This window comes from Callithrix jacchus, chromosome 12 (assembly GCF_049354715.1).
Source record: "Callithrix jacchus isolate 240 chromosome 12, calJac240_pri, whole genome shotgun sequence".
Lineage (NCBI taxonomy): Eukaryota > Metazoa > Chordata > Mammalia > Primates > Cebidae > Callithrix > Callithrix jacchus.
This window is the reverse complement of record NC_133513.1, coordinates 103233345-103254554: the sequence shown is the minus strand read 5'-3', so window position 1 is coordinate 103254554 and position 21210 is coordinate 103233345. Positions and strand designations below refer to the sequence as shown.

General features: G+C 38.5%; 1 protein-coding gene across 4 annotated transcripts; it reads left to right on the top strand.

Moving 5' to 3' along the window:
- Positions 1 to 8911: 8911 nt before the first annotated feature.
- SMNDC1 (survival motor neuron domain containing 1) lies at positions 8912 to 20610 on the top strand. Of its 4 annotated transcripts, XM_009010265.5 has the most exons (7): positions 8912 to 9102; positions 10229 to 10348; positions 13111 to 13300; positions 14971 to 15113; positions 16025 to 16186; positions 18278 to 18431; positions 19374 to 20610. In XM_009010265.5, exons 3-7 carry the CDS (start codon positions 13298 to 13300, stop codon positions 19509 to 19511), a joined length of 600 nt encoding a protein of 199 aa, XP_009008513.1. In that variant the 5' UTR covers positions 8912 to 9102; positions 10229 to 10348; positions 13111 to 13297; the 3' UTR covers positions 19512 to 20610. The 4 variants fall into 4 exon arrangements, with proteins under 4 accessions (XP_009008513.1, XP_002756635.1, XP_035124949.1 ...); XM_002756589.5 differs by lacking the exon at positions 13111 to 13300; XM_035269058.3 differs by lacking the exon at positions 13111 to 13300 and having other exon boundaries at positions 9096 to 9393.
- Positions 20611 to 21210: the final 600 nt, after the last annotated feature.

Genomic DNA, 21210 nt, shown 5'->3' with positions numbered 1-21210 from the left:
AAATGTCTTGGGTTGAATTCATTAAATATCAACAGTATCAGAAGTAACTAATTGCCATAAAACTAGGTATTTCACTTTATGAATGTGATGTGCACACGAACTAATTTCTCTAAATGACCTTATTATGTAAAAGAATATGACATATGTCCAGAAAAAAACTTGCTAACAGATTTATTTAAACTTTCTTTTATTCCTACTGTTGGTTTTTAATAAAGTCTGAAAAATTTTTAGACAATAAATAGCTATATACAGTGAAAACATCTATCTCTTTATCTATATTAAATTTAAGTGTTATACCAATAAAAATATTTATGAGGTGATATTCTACACAGGGCAATGAGGTAAAAGTAGGTTGAGAATAAGTATTCTTGTCATTTTAGGTAAAATAAAAACAAATTTTAAATGTAGGGGAAAAAATAAATGAAATGGAGGCCCACTGAAGTTAAGATCTCTCTGCAGAAGGTCTCACAGCTAGTGAGAAGCACAATCCTTACTAAAGCTACAGATTCCTATCCAGGGTGCTGTTTCCCCTGCTCATCAAGAACGTTGACATGGAGCCAGGCGTGGTGACTCACACCTGTAATCTCAGCATTTTGGAAGGCTGAGGTGGATGAATTGTTTGATCTCAGGAGTTCAAGGCCAGTCTGCACAACATGGCAAAGCCCCGTCTCCACCAAAAATACAAAAAATTAGCCAGGCGTGGTGGCATGCACCTGTGGTTCCAGCTACTTGGGAGGCTGAGGTGGCAGGATCGCTTGAGCCCTAGAGGAGGTTGCAGTGAGCCATGGTTGTGCCAGTACATTCCAGCCTGGGCAAGACAGTAAGCCCTCATCTCAAAAAAAAAAAAAAAAAAAGAAGAAGAAGAAGAAAAGAATGTTGACATATCTTCCTTTGATGGTAAAATAGAATTTTGAGAGTGATGTTAAGAAAAAACTAGTAAATCAAAACAGAACATCAACACCCCAAAGCCCGTGACCGTTAAATGTGGTGCACAAACTGTTAGAAATGGTTATTATACTTACATCCATTTGTTCATCTTATGAGGATACAGGAAAATATGTTACCTTCATTTTGTTTTTCCAGATAAGATACAAAGAAGTAAAGTGACTTAACCCAGATCACTTTACAAAATCACTTTATTCTCATAGCAAAAGAGAATAAATGAACACAGTCTTCATGTTCAATACTTTCATAAGCCGCAGGATCAATGGCCACATGTATCCATACATCAGAGCCACTTTCTTGTTTCAGTTACACAAATATTGTTCCACTGACTGCCAGGTTAATTGGCTCCACTTAATTTTGCCTGTAGAGAAAGCATCAAACTTGGGCGGCCAGTAATGATGAAAAAATAAACCAGAGGCATGTTAATTAAATTGCTCATAATCAAGCTGCTATTACAGCTCTCATTTTTCCTGTCTATATCCTTACCAGCACACATGAATGTAAAAATCACTTTCAACTGCCTGTAAAAGACATGCTATCACTCGGATTAATCAAAAGTTCTTTCCATTATGAAAATGGCCTAAAACATTTGCTCCTTATTTCTTACTACAGTAATAAACTTATGAAGAAATTGATATGTCCAAGTGTTAGAGAAATATCGTAACGCCAATTATAATAAATCTTTAGAACATTTGCCAAAGTCAAATATAGTGTTCACTGATACCAAAAATATACTTTCTTTATGTTCTCAAGGAGATCAAATTTAGTCCAACTAAACAGTCGTGTTATCACAGAGGCTCATCTTGCCAGGTGTTGAAGATGCAAAGAACAGGATGTGACTACCCCCCTTGGATATAATGTCTCGAGGCTCCCAGTTCTCAATCGAGTGGTCCGGGGGCTCTTAACAGATATAAAACTACTAAGGGAGCAGAAAAGAGAAGCAAGGAGCTCTATCCATGAAAGCTGGTGAACTGTCACCAATACCCATCAGAACTGCATCTTCTGGCTGGGTGTGGTGGCTCATACCTGTAATCCCAGCATTTTGGGAGGCTGAGGTAGGGTGTTTGAGACCAACCTGGCCAACATAGCGAAACCCCATCTCTACTAAAAATACAAAAGTAGTACTAGCCTGGAGTGGTGGCAGGCACCTATAGTCCCAGCTGCTCGGGAAGCTGAGGCAGGAGAATCACTTGAACCCAGGGGTTGGAGGTTTGGAGGTTGCAGTGAGCTGAGATCAGGCCACTGCACTCCAGCTTGGGAGACTCCAGCCTGGGTGTGACTCTGTACCCACACCCCCAAAAAAGAAAGGAAGAAAGGAAGGAAGGAAGGAAGGAAGGAAGGAAGGAAGGAAGGAAGGAAGGAAGGAAAAGAAAGAAGAAAGAAAGAAAGAAAGAAAGAAAAGAAAGAAAGAAAGAAAAGAAAGAAAGAGAGAGAGAGAAAGAAAGAAAGAGAGAGAGAATAAAAGAACTGGGTCTTTAAAGGCATTCTTCCAGGCAGGGAAGTGGGGAAAGGCATGTGAGGTAGAGCAGACACTAGGAGCAAAGGCATGAAAGGGCAGGGCAGGTTTACATATGGTGAGTGTGCCAGTGCTAAGACTGTGATGACATCATCAATGGCCTTATATGGTGGGCTAAGAAGGGATTTCAGTGTGTAGGTGTGGGCATGCTAAGATTGGTGTTTCCAGAAGATCAATCTGATAGCCAAGAGTGGAAGACACGTTTCAGAGAAGGAATTCATTAGACTTAGGCTATTGCATTAGACCAAGTGAGAAATGATGGCAGCCTGGTTTGCAACAGAGGGGATGGAGGAAAGGGAATACATCCAATATTTTCAGAGGGGCTTTAAAATTAGTTAAGTAACTGTAAGGGAAGAAAGTGATTCCTTCAGCTAAAACTGGAAAAAGAATTAAGAAGAGCATCAGTGTCACGAAATACAATAAAAGCCAAGGACAAACAAAAATATAAATTTAAAATCTTCTTTATAGCCCATCATACATTTACTACCTGCAAATAGGCTATTTTCAGAAAATGTCATTTATTCTTCTTTTTCTTTCTCTCTCTCTTTTTTTTTCTGAAATGGAGTGTCACTTTGTCACCTAGGCTGCAATACAAAGGTATGATCTTGGCTCACTGCAACCTTCACCTCCCAGGTTCAAGTGATTCTACTGCCTCAGCCTCCTGAGTAACTGGTACTACAGGCATGCACCACTATGCCTGACTAATTTTGTATATTTAGCAGAGACGGAGTTTCTCCATGTTGGTCAGGCTGGTCTCGAACTCCTGACCTCAGGTGATCTGCCCGCCTCGGCCTCCCAAAGTGCTGGGATTACAGGTGTGAGCTACCGCACCTGGCCTTTCTTTGTCTTTTTATAAAACTCACTCAAATGACTTTTTGATGGACTGGAGTAAATCATCACCAATTGTGCCAAAATATTTTGGAGTATTCTTCAACAGAGGAAATGCTTAATCTTTGTACCTGAGATGCTTCTGCATAAGCAAGCTCTCCTACAGCATTATATATCAGAAATCAATTTGAAACAAACATATCACATGCAGGAAGTGCTGAGGCATTTTTCCATTAGTTTTAATCCAAGGAAAACAATATGAGACGGTGATGTTTCACAAGCTCTAATATTGGTAACTTCTGCAAGAGATAATGTCAGAGATACCCAAAACAGGAGTGATACTCAAAAAGTATGTCTTTTTCCCCGCTGTAGCAGATATTATAATACACTTTCAAGAATCCCTCTTTAGGACTGAGACACTCATTCTCCTAGCAGCTGGGCGTGCTGGTAGCTGACAGCTCTTAGCTGAATTGCTCTTAGTCCCTTTCATAGGGACAGCCCCCATCTATTGGCTGGTCAGTTGATGATGGGTGAACATAAAACCCTGGCCCCTTGACTTAAGGGACAGGGGCATCTCAGATACGGAAGGGCCATCCCAGTTCCAGAGCTCCCTATAGGACTGATTAAGGCCCCTGTTGCAACCGCATAACAGTTCACCTTCTTCATCTGTCCAGTCCTGCCCATCAACCCTCACAGGTGACGTTCCCAAGGGCACTCTCCAAACACCTCTTGCACAGAAATCTTAGAGTCCTTTCCCCATGAAACCCAATGTACAAAGCCAACCAGCTCCACCGGGAGCCTTTCAAGAGCAGTAATAGAGCATGAGGGTGTCACTACAAAAGTCCCCTGAATGTTTATAGGTCTTGAATAAAATGAGCCACACTTCCAACTTCTGCTCTAAGACTAATAACACAGAGATGTAAAGAGCATACAAGTGGTCTATAAAGGGCTTTAGATATAAAAGAATTTATAAAAGAGGAAATCACAGCAAGGACAATCAAACACATCTATATTAGAACCAAAATGGAAGTTCAGCACAGATAACTTGCAGTCTTTATCATTTGGATACTGCAAGCCATATTTTTTTGGGTATGTTTGTTTTTCCCCTGCTCCTCTCTCCCCTTCACGCTGCCTGGCAATATTCCTTCCCTGAGGCTGGAGGGGGTGGGGGTGGGGGGATTGGACATCAAAAGATGTATCCTGACTGCCACCTAATGGAATCTTTGAGCATTAAGATCTCCATTGTGTAGTTTTTTGGTTTTTTAACAGCTGACATAGTATCAACAAAATGGCTAAATGTCAAACTATGGCCCACTAGTCTTCATGGGGCAAAACTCTGGGATTCATTTTGGTTTTTGGAAAAAGTCAAGTTAATTGTTTTTTTTCCTCTCTACATTTGGGAACGTATATCCCCTGCCACTCATGGTTGTTTGGTTTAAGTAACCTTCATTAAAAGACTGCCCTGTACAAAAAGATTTGTATTGCACTGTGCGATACAAATAATGTGGACTATTTCACCCATTCCTCTTTTTTCTAAGATAAATGATCTGTAGGTGACATGAATATGGGGTGGGAAATATCCAGATAAGAAGGGTAAATTCAGGGGCTGTGATGCAAACAGATCCGGTTAACTCCAAGTTTAAGAGACTATCTTAAGACTGCTGCTGGAGCTGCTATACAAGAAAGTTAAACAGGGTAAAAGATGAAAAAAGGGTCCTATCACAGCATCAGAAGGCAAGGCCCACTGGAATCTCCTGCTTGTGGGGAAGTCAAAGTCATTCTTTCACATGTTAATGATGCTTTCCTTCCTGGCCTTCAAAGAGCTCCTGGTGACTGCTACAGCCTCCACTGCCCACATCTTTCCTGCCAAACCTTGACCCACCTGGCTTTCTATTGTGTTTTGCTCCTTACAATGCCTTTATAATCTCCTGTATTACTTCTGAGCTTGTCTAGCTATTGCTAATGCCCAGAGTTCTTCTGCTCTTCCCCATCATCCCCAAACACGCACATGCACACACCTCCCAAAACCATTCTAAAAGGTGTTCTAGCCAGTCTGTCTATACTTTTCATTTTGAAAAATTTGCAACAGTCACTTCTATAAATACCTCAGTATAGGATATTCTCCTAAAAAATCATAAAATAGTTTTTACAGCTAATAAAATTAGCAATACTTTAACATCATCTAATATTGAGTTCATATTTAAATTTTCCAGTGGCCCCTACATTTTTTCACAGCTTTATTTTCCTGAACCAAGATCTAATCAAGATTTATTCATTGCACTTGATTGTTACATCTGTTTATCTCTTAATCTAGAACAGTTCCCCACACCTTTCAATGTCACTGACCTTTGGAAAAATTCAGGTGTTTTCTTATAGAATGTCCCATATTCTGGTGTAATTCTTCCCTCACGCTCAATTTACCTGTTCCTTTATACCCATATTTCTTATACATGGAAGTTGGATCAATTAGCTTACTTGTATTCAGGTTAAGCATTTTTGGCAACCTTCCTTTACAGGTAAGGTTAGCAGTGCAATAAAAATGTAAGCAAACAATTCAGGATTGCTATGACTGATGAACATCTGAACACCTGCACTGACCAACACCATTTTCAGGTTGTTTTCCAACAATTTCAAATGGATGGTGCCACCTAAGCTTCATCCCAGGATACATGTGTTCCATGCACTGTATCCAAAACACTCAATAAGCACAAAAAGGCAAGTTGCTTATCCTGCAGCAAATTTCCATGCAAACATTCAAATCACTTATTATGACTAAAGAAAGGGGCATAAAACAATCACTATGATTACATACAACTCTAGTTTATCACCTTTGGCATTTGTCAAGATAGGAAAAAATGTGGCCAAATCAGAGGGTACTTTCAGTCAGGAAATGATACAGTAAAAGCTGAGATAAAGAATACAGTCTCTGCCCCAGGGAGGTGGCTGACTCTATAATCCCAGCACTTTGGGAAGACAAGGTGGGCAGATTACTTGAGCCCAGGAGTTTGAGACCAACCTGGGCACCATGGCAAAACTCTGTCTCAACTCCCCCAAAAAATTAATATAGAACTTAGCCGGGCACAGTGACGTGTGCCTGTAGTCCCAGCTACTAGGAAGGCTGAGGTGAGAAGTTTGCTTGAGTACGGGAGGCAGAGGTTGCAACAAGCTGAGATCAAACCACTATACTCCAGCCTGGGCAACAGAGATAAGATCTAGTCTCTTAAAAAAAAAAAAACTACTTGATCAACATATATTAGTTTATTGCATATTCTTCTGCTCTGCAGTGAGCTACCATATATCCAAAGACAGCTATACTTTAAAAATTCTTGTTTAATTTTTAAAATTTGAGACAGGATCTCACAATGTTGCCCAGGCTGGAGCGCAGCGGCTATTCATGGGCACAGTCACAGTGCACTGCAGCCTCAATTTTCTGGACTCCCATCTCAGCCTTCCAAGTAGCTGGGTGCCCTGGTGTCATATTTTAATTTTCTTTAGTAGAAAGGAAATAGTTGTATATTCTGATGACAACTTGGAGCCTTTAAATTGTATTTATTTACTGCCTTTCAATAAAATAAATATCAGGTTTCAAAACTAAAGGTTCAAGATACTGCTCTTTTGAATAAACATGATTAAGTTTGAATGCAAATGTTTTAAGAAAAATCAGATGCTGAAAGTAAATTTTGACACTCCAAAGGAAGTGGTAATTCAGAAAGCCTATTCGAAGTATCGCTCGTAGTCAAAGCTTATTCTTGCTCCAGTTTTGTCTGGAGCAACACCACATACAATTGTGAAAATTAAATGAACACGTGTAAAGTGCTTAGAATGGTAACTGGTGCGTACAACTGTTACTTCTTTGTGAAAATTAAAATTCAATATAGCTTTTCATTATAAATGAATGTTACATAGATAGATTTGAAACAATCCTGAAAACAAAACTATTAAGATGGTATAGAACTCATAATGAATATTTCTCTATTTTCTGATCTATGGGGTTCAGGGAAAGTTCTCTTATTTAAGAGATTTTTACACAACTGTAAAGTTTACTTTATAATCAAGGATGTTCCTCCTGGCATCAGTTCTTAAAAGACACAATTAGAATAACAGCAGTTCTCCAAAACTACATTTTATTTTAAACAAATCTCTTTAAAAAGCACATGCTTTCTGGTTTGTCTTACCTCTTAATTCTAGCTACACACTGCTGCCCTCTGCTGCAATTTCAGTCTTTACAAGTTGCCTACCATCCCAATCACACTCACAACCTGACCTAGTTTCCATCTCTACAGGTTATCTGACTCACTATAAGGGTTATGCGTGTTTATGTAGAGAACAAAAGGGAAGGCTCCTTGAAAAGAAAACAAGAAGGAACTAAAGGTGTTGCCACAGTTAAAAAGAGGCCATCTGAGAAGTGGGCCTTTTTTTTGAGATGGAGTCTCGCTCTGTCCCAGTGGCACAATCTCGGCTCACTGCAACCTCTGCCTCCTGGGTTCAAGTGATTCTCCTGCCTCGGCCTCCCGAGTAGCTGGGACTACAGACACGCCACCACACCCAGCTAATTTTTTTTTTTTTTTAGTAGAGACAGGTTTTCACCATGTTGGCCAGGATGGTCTCGATCTCTTAACCTCGTGATCCGCCCACCTAGGCATCCCAAAGTACTGAGATTACAGGCGTGAGCCACGGCGCCCGGCCAGAAGTGTGCATTTTTATGGGTGCAGCAACAAATTCCCAACCTCCCAGGAAAGGTTGCTTCTTGGCATCTATATAATCATTTTTGTCTTAAGCCTTTATTGTATTTAATTGAAATAAAATCATATACATATGGTTTTTTAAAAAAGAAGAAAAGGGTAAACTACAAAGAGGGTAATCAATAAAACATTTGGCTTCCACTCCAAACCTCTGGACAGGTTTGTGTATCCGTCCAGAACGCGTATATATATATTACAAACATACACAAGGGACATTTCATTTTGAACATAAATGTCAGTATTCCTACCACTCTGTTTACCGTAATTCTAGACTAACTTGGATTTTGTTCTCTATCAGGCGAGATTAACCTAACTTAATTAAAACCAATTAGGTTTTAACAAAATAAAGAAATCAATCTCCTCTCCAACAGGTTCTTTCTGTCAGGATTTAATCAGCTGTCTGTTGCTACTAAGGCTTTTATCATATAAAGCAGTTGTTCTCAGGCTGCGCGCGATGGCTTACGCCTATGATGCTAGCATTTTGGGACGCCGATACGGGAGAACTGCTTGAGCCCAGGAGTTGGAGACCACCCAGGGCAACATAAGGAGAGCCCCCAACACCCCCTAAAAAGCAGTGGTTCCCAAACTTCAGCTGGCATCAGTATCAACTGGCGGGCTTGTTGAAACGGACGGTCTGTATTCAGGAGGTCCGGGGCGAGGCTTGATAGTCACATTTCCAATAAGTTCCAAGCCGGAACCCCAGGAAGATAACCTACATTCCGCGCCTGGCGCAGCCCAACTACGCCATTTCCTTCTTAGGCCCCGCCCACTTTGCGTCCCTACCTGCCAGGGACCGGCTAGCGGGCGCGCGGAGTCACGTGAGTCAAGCGACCTCGCGCGATTTTTTTTTTTGTATTTCTCGCGAGACTTCAGCACTTCTGTCTTCCTCCTTCCAGTGCCCGGCTTTCCTCCCCTCCCCCTCGCCACCGACCGAATTTTTCCTTTTCAGACTGAGTCGCCTTGTTGTCGCCGCGGATATTTTCCTGCTACTGCTGCTGCTGCCGCCGCCACTACCATTGGGCTCATTTGCCCCGACCCCTTCCCGCCGCCCCGCCCCCAGCCCCACACAAGGTAACAATCTTCCCTGAGGAAAAGAGTGAGGCCTGGCCGAGCCCGGGTTCCTCCCGTGGTGAAGCGGAGGCCCAAGGCCGAGGAGCCCGCCTCGCCGGAGACGCCCGGGCACTGGCCCTGGAACCCGGAGCCACGGCCGTCTCCCAGCTGGAGCTGAGCCGCGGCGACCGTGAATACGGCCCGTAGGGGACCGGGTCGGGTGGGGCTGCGCGCCGCGCGGTTCCGTATGGAGCCTGTTGTAGCGCAGCGGGGCTCCGGCGGTGGCCTTGGAGCTGGCGTTTGGATTTCCAGGTCTGAATGATCGAGTTGTGGCGGGCTTTGAGGTGCTGCATGGCGGGGAGGAGAGCAGCCTGGCTCGCTGTAACCCTCGGGGGGCCCTTTCCGGGCTCCAGCCTTAGGTTGAACGGAAATTTTACGAAAGAGAAGGGTCCTCGGAAACGTCGTACGTTTGCTTATAAACCATCAAAAAAGGTTAATTGATAGTCTTATTTTCAGGAAAATGAGTGAGCTGGATTTGGCGAAAGGCACATTCCTTCGAATGCCTAAATGGGAGAGTCCTGTCGTGTTCTTTCTACTAAAGTTAATGCACCGATAAATATTTAAGCGACTGGGCCCAAGAGTTTTGTTCTGGAGAAGCACGTTTAAATACATTCTTAATTGAATAGTTCAAGGAGAGAGAGTTGTTTGTGTAGTTAATTTGAAAACGTACTTGTTTGGCTTTAGAAGCATACTTTAGCGCTTAAAAATAAGTATTTGGATGGTTTTTGAGAAAGTTTCGACTCTTCCAACAGAGTAGTGCTTCATTAAAAAAATAGCATTGATTATTGAGCCAAATTCAGTGCCTACCCTCTGGATAGGAATTAAAAGAAAATTAGAAATTTCTTTGTCTCTGTATGCTTTTTTAAAGCATGGAAATGTATCTCACAAGTTTATAATCCTCAGAATCTGTTGCCTTGAAGTTTGTGATTTAGCTGAAGTCTAAACAGAGAGTAAAGGTAATGGTGGTAAATTAAGGTGCATTGTTAGAAGGAATTGGAGCCAAAAACTGATGATTCAGGCAGACAAGGAAGTTAGATTTTTACGGCTTGATTTTTGGTTCAGTTTTCGTCTTTTTTATTTTCCCCAGATGTCAGAGGATTTAGCAAAGCAGCTGGCAAGCTACAAAGCTCAACTACAGCAAGTTGAAGCTGCATTATCTGGAAATGGAGAAAATGAAGATTTGCTAAAATTGAAGAAAGATTTACAAGTAAGTATGGGTAGACAATTGTAGGGGTTTTTTTGTTTGTTTTTCAAGTTATTTATTGCTTGAATCCATAAGGACTCAAAGCACCTTTTGAGGGGTTACACCCCAGCCTGTGTATATATGTAAATTGTGTAGGTACTGTGGCTTGTAGAAGTAGGGTTGCTTCCCAAATTCTCGGTTTCTGAACTTCATAATGAATGAAATGTTCTTTGTTATGTAAATCTTGTGTGCTTATATAATTTTTAAAAACAAAAGTTGATAGAAATTTTTAAGTCTGTCCAGTTTTCAAGAGGAGAGGCACATATAACTTCACAATGAAAAATGCTTTTATTTTTTAAGACCTGGCAAATGAAATTTAGTTCAAAAAGTATCAGAGATTGAAGGAGAAAAATAGAACCTTAAGATTCTTTTTAATACAAAAAGATTCTTTGAAAATGGGTGACTACTTTTTTTTTTCCTAAGCTAGTGGGCTACTTATTGAAAACACACCACAGAAATGCCTAAGGAGAGACATGTTCTTTATATAATTGTTACATTAGATGTTCGGATTTAAGGCTAGGTTTTACAGTGAAGTGGTTGACACTTATGGAAATTGAACTATGAGGTGAAAAGGAGATCTTTGTCATGGGAGAGCTAAGTAGATAGGAAACCTTTTTAAAAAGGTTTCATAATTAAGTTGCCCAGAGTTGAAACCTGCACTGGGATTTCAAGACAGAGCCGTGATAGTAAATATCTTTTGTTTCTCAGGACACCAGACTGATTCAGGAAAATGCCATATATAATTTGTAAACATATATGACTTTTAAGAACTTCTTTAAATTCTGAACCTGATTTTTAAAAAGTTTCAAGGATGTTTTGATTAGAGGTTGCTTTACCAATTGAGGACTAAACTCGAATCTGTATCCTCTCTAAAAATTCTTCCCTCCCTTTATCCCAGTGCTATTTTAGGGCTATCCCATTAAAATTATTGCTATTTTAGGGATATCAGAACTGCAAACAAACTTACCTGAAATAGGATCCAGATTTGGGATTCTGAAACTGCTTATCTGGGCATAATTAAGTTGCCCAGAGTTGAATATTTTCAAGTTCTAGATTTAGAATAAAATGGCAGTAGTATGTTATTATAAAATACAAACTATATGGGATGATTTCAGTGTGAACAAGACCCCTCTTCAATAGGCAGAAGCCATGCCTGTGGACTTCAGGGTGCGACTCAATCAGAAAAAGATGTTTTGAAAGCAATTTCTCCCACTCCCAGGCCCTTAAGTAGAAAATAACCCAGTGGTTTGCCACATGTCCATTTGATCTGCTCACGTGTTGTGAATATACATTGAAGATGAGGCAACAGAGGCACACTGACCTCTTCTTATCTTATACTCTGTAAAGCACTGACTTTGTTTGCCCCAAAGAGAGATGCCTTGACTACCTTTACCAACTTAAGCAGTTCTTTTTAAGGAAAAGAAAACATTGGGTGCTAGTGTTTTGTATATTGTTTCCTGGGCAGTGGGAGGAGAGGTATTTGTTGAACTGGTCAGGTTGGGGAAGTTGAGAATGGAGTTAGAAATAGCATTATCATCAGGTCTTTTTAATATTTCTAGAATAATTTGTCTTTAGAGCCTGGGCAGAACTGTCTTACTATGACATGATCATCGTCGTGAGAAAGTACTGTAGGGGAAACCATTGTGATAAGCATTGTAGTAAGCACCTAAAAGGCTTGCCTGGGGTGGGGGTTCAGTTAGTAATGACCTGGAAATCATTTATCTATAAAGTTTCCTCTTTTCTATAACCATTAAGAACAAGTACTGTCCACTAGAACTTTCTGTCATGATGGAAATGTTCTATATCTGCTGTTCAGTACCATAGCCACTAGTCACATAGGGCCATTGAATATATTTGAAATACTGCTAGGGTTACTTAGGAGATGGTTTTTAATATAGCTTAATTAGCCACCTGTGACTACCAAATTGAATGGTAGGGATTTAGAAGTGTAAGTTCTAATGCCTCAGATAGTAGTAACAGAATGTTTTTCCTGACCAGTCTTGATCAGAGTTTCTTCCTGTCTTATTAGAAATTTCATTTTGATTACTAGATAAGGTCTGTTTTGGATTGAAAACTACTCAAAAATGGAAAGCATCTTTTAAGGTGAGGTAATATTCTGAAAAATATTTGGCTATATGCTTCCACCATGTAAGTGTTGTCTCTAGTGTAATTGAGACAACACTTACAACTTCTTTTTGCTATGGGGTTTCCCCCCATTCCCCTCTTTTTTCCTTCTCTGCCTTCTGGGCTGTATCTCGTGCTATGGGTATTTAATTCTGCCTGTTATATTTGGTGAGAAGTCTGTACAGACTGATTTTTGTGGCTTCCTCATATTAATATTTTTTGACCATCATACGGTTTCTAATTTATGTTCTTCTATAGAATTATATCCTTATTAATTTGTTTGCCCTTTGATTTATGACAAAATCTTTTTCTGCATTTTTTCAGTGACTTCATTTTGCCAGTAAGGTTTCCATATTTATCTCTTTCATTTACTGTCTTTCGTAGAGACTAAAGTTATTCAGCAGGCAGCATATTAATCTACTAAAGTCCTGCCTTTCTTTTTTCACTTAAAAAAGTGGGTGTAATAAAATCCAGGCTAGCTAGCTAACTAGCTCCCCGGGCAGTCTATGATAATCACAAATAGTCAATTTATTAGGCTGTTTTGCTGAATAAGCTGGTTCTAAAGGAGGCAGGGGTCAAGTCACTTGTCTCATATATTACAGTGGCTCTCTGCATCCCCGAAACGCCTTCCTTCAGTAAGCAGAGTGCTTGAGTGCACCCCCTTTGACCTGCTGATATGTAGATCACAACACCTGATGCTTCCTGGAATTGCCGATTACTGTAACTGCTGCCCATCTGTCGATGAAGGAGCAGTTTCAGAACTCAGACTTGAGGGAGGAAAAGTAATTAATGGTATGTACCTTCAAGAACCCCCTCATACATAAAATAGTTTTTCTAATACTTTGGTCCATACGCACATGTGAAGAAAAGAAATTTAGAAGGTTCTTCATAGTTTGTTGGGAGGGTTATGAAAAACCATGATGAAGTTAAAGGACCTTAGGAGTAAATCCTCTGGATTTTTTCTAAAAAAGGGTCATTCAGCCTCTGAATGGTTTGATGACATATGTTTCTTTAACAAAATATATTTGGAAAATGTTCTGTCCTAAAAAAAATGGAGTTCTAAATCTGAAAACTACAAATGCAGAATTCATGTCTGTGCTTAGGTTAAATGATCCCTAGGTGGATGTAGAAGTATTTAATGATAAAGATTGTGTGGACTCTTAAGTCAGGCTTACTAGATTACATTCCTAGCCCTAAAAGTGGTTAACTAAAAACAAGACCAGATAATTTACTCTTCTTTTTTGTACTACTTGATCTAGTTATTTGGAAAGTTCTTTGCTTTATTTGCAAAGGACTGTCTAATTTAAAAAATCTAATTAATGGCTGGTTTTCAACTAATACAACTTATAAGATATTATTTCTATTGAATTTTTAACTCGAACCTAAGTGTTCTATTTATTTATTTATAAAACTAACCTTTCTTCAAGAGATTTAAGACTCAAATGTTAGTTTTTCAGAAATAGCCAGGAAGATTTAGAATCTTTAGGAGAGAGGTAATTAACTTTCTTGGCTACTGAATCAGAATTACTATTATAAAGCCTCAGTAGGAGCTAGAAGAAACTCAGTACACAGTTTAACTGTTAATTTTTCTCCCCAGACACACAGTATGATGTTTTAAATGCAACAATGGGTAAACAGTTACGCAAGTTCTTAGATAAGATGCATAGTATGGATCTTCATTTACAATATAGCATATAGGTAGCAGAATCTGTCAGCTTGTACTATTTTCAGTTTTTATAACCATCCCTACACCAAACATTTTTTAATGAAGCCAATAAATGTAAGCCTGAATTTGAAAAAAATATTTGCCACACAGAAAGGCATTGTCTGCCTATATGTATCACCCCCTGCCTTTTAAGTGAAGCTGTGCTAATGTGCTTAACATTAAGGTATGGAACATTTAAAATCTAACCTGATAATTTGCTTACCCAGATGGGGTGAGTTGTACAAAAATTGAATAGGAAGACTACCAGTTTCTTTTACATATGCCTGCAGTATTTTAGTAGAGATATAAGTAGGAACATTTGTGTAACTAATAAGGCTGCTTAAAGTGATTGCTAGGCAGTTAATGCTGCTGAGTAATGCCCTATAAAACAGTACAGTTGCATAAAATATATGTTCAGTAAGAGTATCTAATTCAGTCCCTCATACTTTATCATCTTTAGAGAGATCTAGTCAGCTAAAATAGGCACTTAGAAATGGTATAAGCTCAAGTCTTAAAAGTTTCATTAGTATTTGTGGTTAAGTTGAAAGACAACTATGTGGGCTTAAATCACAGCTCTACCATTTGTAGAAAATACTGTATCTTAGTTTCTACATGGGGATAATCAGTACTTCCTTAATAGTGTTATGAACTGCAAATGAAATATATGTAGAATACTTCATTAATGTACACTATGAAGGCTGTCATCAAAAAGTTGACAATGAGAGTTATAAAAATAATGTCGTTTTTTCTTTTTTAGGAAGTTATAGAACTAACCAAAGACCTTCTGTCAACTCAGCCTTCTGAGACGCTTGCAAGTTCAGACAGTTTTGCTTCTACTCAGCCTACTCATTCATGGAAAGTAGGAGACAAGTGTATGGCAATCTGGAGTGAAGATGGACAGTAAGTGTAGAAAAAAAACTCTAACTATAACATGAAATAATAAAATACAATGGTAAGAAGTTTTTATTCAGTTTTAACTACCCTATTTTAATCTTTACTTCTATTCGGCAGTATGATTTATAGAGCCAATTTGATTCTTGGGTGGTTGCCATTATTACAGTTTAGTTTTAGCTTTTGATTAAGTTTGGAGAAGAATGGCTTGGATTCTAGAGGAAAGAAACACAGGACAATGAATGGGTGTTTTCTAAATGCTTTTCTTCTCAAATTGAAAATTGAGTGAATGGTTGGTTTTTTTGAGACTTCTGTGAAGAGCAGACACTGAAATCATTCCTATAAGAAGTATCTTTTCGCTGGGTGTGGTGGCTCACACCTGTAATCCCAGCACTTTGGGAGGCTGAGGCAGGCGGATCGCTTGAGGTCAGGAGTTTGAGAGCAGCCTGACCAACATGGTGAAACCCCAACTCTACTAAAACAAAAATCAGCCAGGTATGGTGGCGTGCACCTGTAATTCCAGCTTCTGGGGAGGTTGAGGCTTGAGAATTTCTTGAACCTGGGAGGTGAAGGTTGAAGTAAGTCGAGATTGCGTCACTGCACTCCAGCCTGGGTGACAGTGAGACGCTGTTGCAAAAAAAAAAAAAAGAAAAGAAAAGAAACATCTTTTCCCAAAAAGATTAAAGCACGTTGGGTAGATATATGTAAGAGACTTTCCCAGCAATATTTTGATGAGGACATCCTTTTTTGATGGCAGATGACTAACTTCAACCACTCTTGTGTTCTCTTTGCTAAAACAACCATTTGACTATAGAAGTTTTATTATAAACACATGTAATAATTGTATCACTGCAGTATAAGTCTTGTAGGCTGAGTACTAAACCTTTACTCACCTGCTTACAGCCATGATATCTTTACAGGTGTTATGAAGCGGAGATTGAGGAGATAGATGAAGAAAATGGCACCGCTGCAATCACCTTTGCTGGTTATGGCAATGCTGAAGTGACTCCACTGTTGAACCTCAAGCCTGTAGAAGAAGGAAGGAAGGCAAAGGAGGACAGTGGCAACAAACCCATGTCAAAGTAAGTGACTTTGACTTTACCATTTCAGGTGTAATCTTCCCCATTTGGATATTTGAGGTAGTCTGCAGAGAGAATCTATGCATAAGAAAGTTACAATACTGTTTTACTGTTGTTTTGGAGATTAGCGACAAAAGGTCAACATTGTGTATCTGTGTCTAAGTAAAGTGAAGATATTTTGATTCCCAATTAGGCATTCAGTAAATACTAAAAAAGATACTATGTACAACGAACATCTTCCCAGTATGTTTGATAAGCCAGCTGCTGCGGCTACACCACAGGAGACCAATTTGGGCCTTGTCCCAACTGAGTATATAGAGAAGTAAACTCATCATTAATGAAGTGCTTTAATAATAGAGTGTAAACATTACAAAGGGGATATAACAGGTACTGTAAGGGAACAAGAGGTACTCAGTCTACACTTTTTATTATTAAGGCAGATTTCTTTGTGAAAATGACATGTAAACTGAGATTGGAAAAGAATAAGAGATGGACAAGTACAAAACTGCAACGTGGGATGACAGTGATCTGGGGTTGAATTCTTTCTGTTATTAATGAGCATTATGACCTTGGATAAGCTGTTTAACTGTTTCCTTGTCTGTAAAATAGGGGCAGTAGTTTATTGGGTTGTGAGGATTGAAATAAGTGTTAGTAAAGCTTGTAACACAGTTCTTTACACGTAGGTAGAGCTTAGTAAATTTTTTTAAAGGGAGGTGAGCACATAAAAGTAACAAATCCCTGTAGTAAAAATTTGGGACTTGGAAAGTGGGTGGTCTAATAGAGAGGTAAAGTCCAGAATGTGTGTAAAGAGCTTGTAAGTCACTGATAACATTTTCAATAGAGGGGATATGCTGGGATTAGATTTGAGCTTTAGAATGATTACTGTCAGTACAGAGAGGCATCTACTGCTGTGATCCAGGTATAAGATGATGGCCTGAACCCAAGGAGTAGCAGTGGGAATGGGGAACTATGCAGTTCTGAATAGCATTTAAGAGGCAGAATTAACATTTTTTTGGTGAACTTCTGCATATTTGCCATAACTTAGTCTTTTGTCAAGAGTTTTCAGAACTCAAGTTGCTACATATTTATATTTGAATATGCAAAAATTATATATTGAAATAACATAAGCATTCCAATAAAATCAAATTCTAGAACAGTGTGTAATTTTTTATGTCTTTGATGTCTGTGTAAAAAGCCATAGCTACATAGTGGTGATATGGTACCAGGGAGTCTAGATATTGCTCCTCTTGAAATTATTGGGAGTTTTAGGCTCTGATCCTATTTAGTATGTTTTTGAAACCTCCAGGTGTTTTGTTTTGGTGAGAATCGTTAACTAGCATTTCCCTTTGTGCTGCTGCATTCTTCCAGTGTAGGTGAAGTACTTTTATCAGCATTAGGTCTCTTCATACATTTTTTTCTAAATGCTTCACCTGTTAAATCTGTCTATTTGGAAGTAGATGAAGGCTTAGATACCCATTAATACTGAAACTCCACTTATTCCTAAAACAACTGGCAACAGCTGTATATAGAAATGTAAAATAAAAAGTAGTAATTGAGGCCGGACCCAGTTAATGCCTGTAATCCCAGCACTTTGGGAGGCCAAGGCAGGCGGATCACTTGAGGCCAGGAGCTCAAGACCATCCTGGCCAAGATGGCAAAACCTCATCTCTACTCAAAATATAAATATAGGCATGGTGGTGCACACCTCTAGTCCCAGCTACTTAGGAGGCTGAGGCACAAGAATCGCTGGAACTCAGGAGTTAGAGGTTGCAGTGAGCCGAGATTGCGCCACTGTACTCCAGCTCCAGCCTGGGTGACAGAATGAGACTGTCTCAAAAAAAGAAGTCATAGTTGAAATATTTACTTTATCTGGGTAAAAAGATTACAGTTATGTTTGAAAGCTTCCAAGGATGCTATTAAAAAAAAATTCTTAGTAATTCTGGGTGATTGGTATTGATTTTAATGAGTTAGTGCTTTTATTCACAGACCATTTTATATATGTTAGTTTTTTTTTTTTCACTGCCAGTGTCTTCAAGAAAGTCATTCTTTTATAATAAGTCTTAACGGTTGACATTTAACTTTTTTTTCATGAAGAAAAGAAATGATTGCTCAGCAGCGTGAATATAAAAAGAAGAAAGCTTTGAAAAAAGCTCAGAGAATAAAAGAACTTGAGCAGGAAAGAGAGGACCAGAAAGTGAAATGGCAACAATTCAACAACAGAGCCTATTCTAAAAACAAAAAAGGCCAGGTTGGTAAATCTTCTTATGACACTTCGTAAATTTGAGAAATACAGCTGTCATTAAAATAACTGTAAAATGAAGACAGAAGTATGTAGATTTTTTTTTTAAAGTATGATTAACTCATGTTGAGACTCCTTATTGATGGTCAATTTAGCTTATTGAAAAATGTTAGGCATTGTCTCTGCAATAAAAATACTAGGAATGAGAGAATTTACATCAGGAATTACAAAAGGTCTATGTTCTTTTCCTTCTATAAACTAAAATTGGAAAAAATACTTGCTACTTAGAGGCAGTGTTCTTAACTCTACCTGCTTTGGTTAATGTGCCTTGATGCTGGGCATCACTGGTAGATTTTATTTAAAAGAGCATTCAGTTTCCCTTGATGCACTTACCTTTCTAAGTGTGTGTTGGGTAGAAAATAACTGTAGCATTCATATAGGAAGTTCAGAATAATGAAAAGACTTGCACCTATGTGTTATTCTTCATTGACATCAAGGTAGCCCTTTGACTGATGGACATGGCTTCTGGAAAGAAGCGCTTCCTTTTCATAAAGAAGTTAACTTTGTGACAAAGGCCTAGGGACTTCACAATTTAGATATTGTAACAGGCCCACAGTAAACTGCAATACAGCCAGAGTTTTAATCATGCCAAAATGGATAGCTCACAGCTGAAATTAGGATTGGAGTTTGCAAAACTAAAATTGTGAGATATCGGAAGGCAAGTGTTATGAGTATTAATAAGTGTCTAGTGATATTTTGAACAACTTAGAACTTAGAGTAAATGGCTTCTAGCATGGGACCACTTCCATATCCATTAAAAAATGGATATGGAAGGCAATACACTTTTCTTCTTTTAAACATTGAAATCAGAATATATTTTAACATTACTTAAAATTTGAATTTTTTTATTTTTTCCAACACTCATGAGAAATGATTTCTGTTTTCTTCTAGGTAAAGAGGAGTATTTTTGCTTCACCTGAGAGTGTGACTGGCAAAGTTGGAGTAGGAACTTGTGGAATTGCTGATAAACCTATGACACAATATCAAGATACCTCTAAATACAATGTCAGGCATTTGATGCCTCAATAATCAGAAAAACTGTTGGATTTCATCTCTTCAGGGCTTTACATTTACCTTTTTATCCTTATATTTTTCTAAAGGTAAATTATTTGTTAGATGAGTAAGCAAGATACCATTGTCGTCATTGGTTGACTTCAATAGAATGAAACGTGAAGAAATTGCAATTGATAACTGGTATTCATTTAACTTTTCTTCTTACTACTACCACAGTTCCCTCAAAGTTTGTTGAATAAAGCAACTTTTGTAGATGCTGCTTCATACAGTACTTAGATGAGCTGTTGATCGTCCTAATACCAGGCCCCCCCACTTAACCTATGGTATGTACTTTTTGTAAGTTGTAACTTGGAATTTTCAGATGCTTTGAACTTGACACATACTCTAGCAATTCATTGGAACACCAAGGCAAAAAACACCAACCTGCTAAAGAGATCCTTTCCTTTTTCTTATTTTTAATTTTAAAACTTAGCTGTCATTCAGTTAAGCCTAAATATAGGTTAATTTGTAAATGGCAAAGTTTGTTTTGAGGTTTTTCCTCAGTTGTTTCCTAGGCCTATTGGGCCATCTCTAAAATTGATCTAGCTCTTTTATTTTTATGTACTCTTAGTTTTATGTAAGAAACCATGTTTAGGATGAGCTCCCTTTTCTAAGGTGTTTTTGGTTTTTGTATGTTTGCTTTTTTCCTTTTTTTTCATTTTCGGCAGTGGTACCATGTTTTGGATGTGTAATGTTTATATGGGAGAACAAAAAGCTGATGTATAGCCCTGTATACAGTGTAGATACTATTTTTGTAAAAACACAAGGCTAAATTAATGAGCAAGAGTACTGAATGTTTCATCATTAAATATTTCTCGTATTTCTTGTGCATTAATCTGACCATAATTTCCCTGTATATTATGTTCATTTAGCTGAGTTTGTAATTTTTGTTAATTAGATCAAGTCTGCATTTGTTGGTGTAAGTAAACATCACAGTTATCCTGAGTTGAGTTTAAGCCAAATACATGCATAGAAAAGGGTCTTCCTATTAATGGAAGAAGGTGATTTTTAGGATGTGTATTAATTTCAGTTTTGTATGTTTAACTTTTATTAAATAAAGTGTTTTTAAAATCTCTAGGGTGTGTTAAAAAAAGGGTTAAGTCTTTAGCTGCCATACTTATAGAGAGTAAACCTCCAAGTACTTGCACACAGCATTGCCATGGAAAAGAATACTGATTGAGAAAGGTTTCAGTAAATCCTTAAGTATTCCTTCCATTAGACAGAAGAAATTATATCCTAAAGGACAAACCAGGCATGTGTTTATAGGATGTCTTCATTTTAAGGGGTGTTTGTAGGTTTTTGGTGGAAGGGGAAAATAAGTTTTTATTTCATGAATTTTAATTTTTTTTATAAATTGAAACTTAGGACAGTGGTAGGTAGAATTCTTCATCTCTTGCTTCCACCCCAACCCCCTTTTAACCCAGGAGGGTCACTGTTCCATATAATTCGTGGCCACAGGGTAGGACACAAAGGACAGAAAGGTACAAATTGCAGTAGAAAAAGGGCTCCTTGAAGCCTGAAAACTTCTAAACCAAATATACTGATACTTTGTTATTATTGCAACATCTTAAGAGCTTATCAATAATCAAGAGTAGCCCTGATGGACTGCAAGATAATCCTTCAATTTAAAAAGCACTGGAAAGAAATATGATGCCGTTGTGTGACCCCAGAAAAC

Excerpts from the sequence above, each read along its gene's own strand:
- SMNDC1 (XM_002756589.5), top strand. The coding sequence starts at position 10,229 with ATGTCAGAGGATTTAGCAAAGCAGCTGGCAAGCTACAAAGCTCAACTA. Across the intron at positions 15,114-16,024 it reads ATCTGGAGTGAAGATGGACA|GTGTTATGAAGCGGAGATTG; the intron begins GTAAGTGTAGAA and ends ATATCTTTACAG. Across the intron at positions 16,187-18,277 it reads GGCAACAAACCCATGTCAAA|AAAAGAAATGATTGCTCAGC; the intron begins GTAAGTGACTTT and ends TTTTTCATGAAG.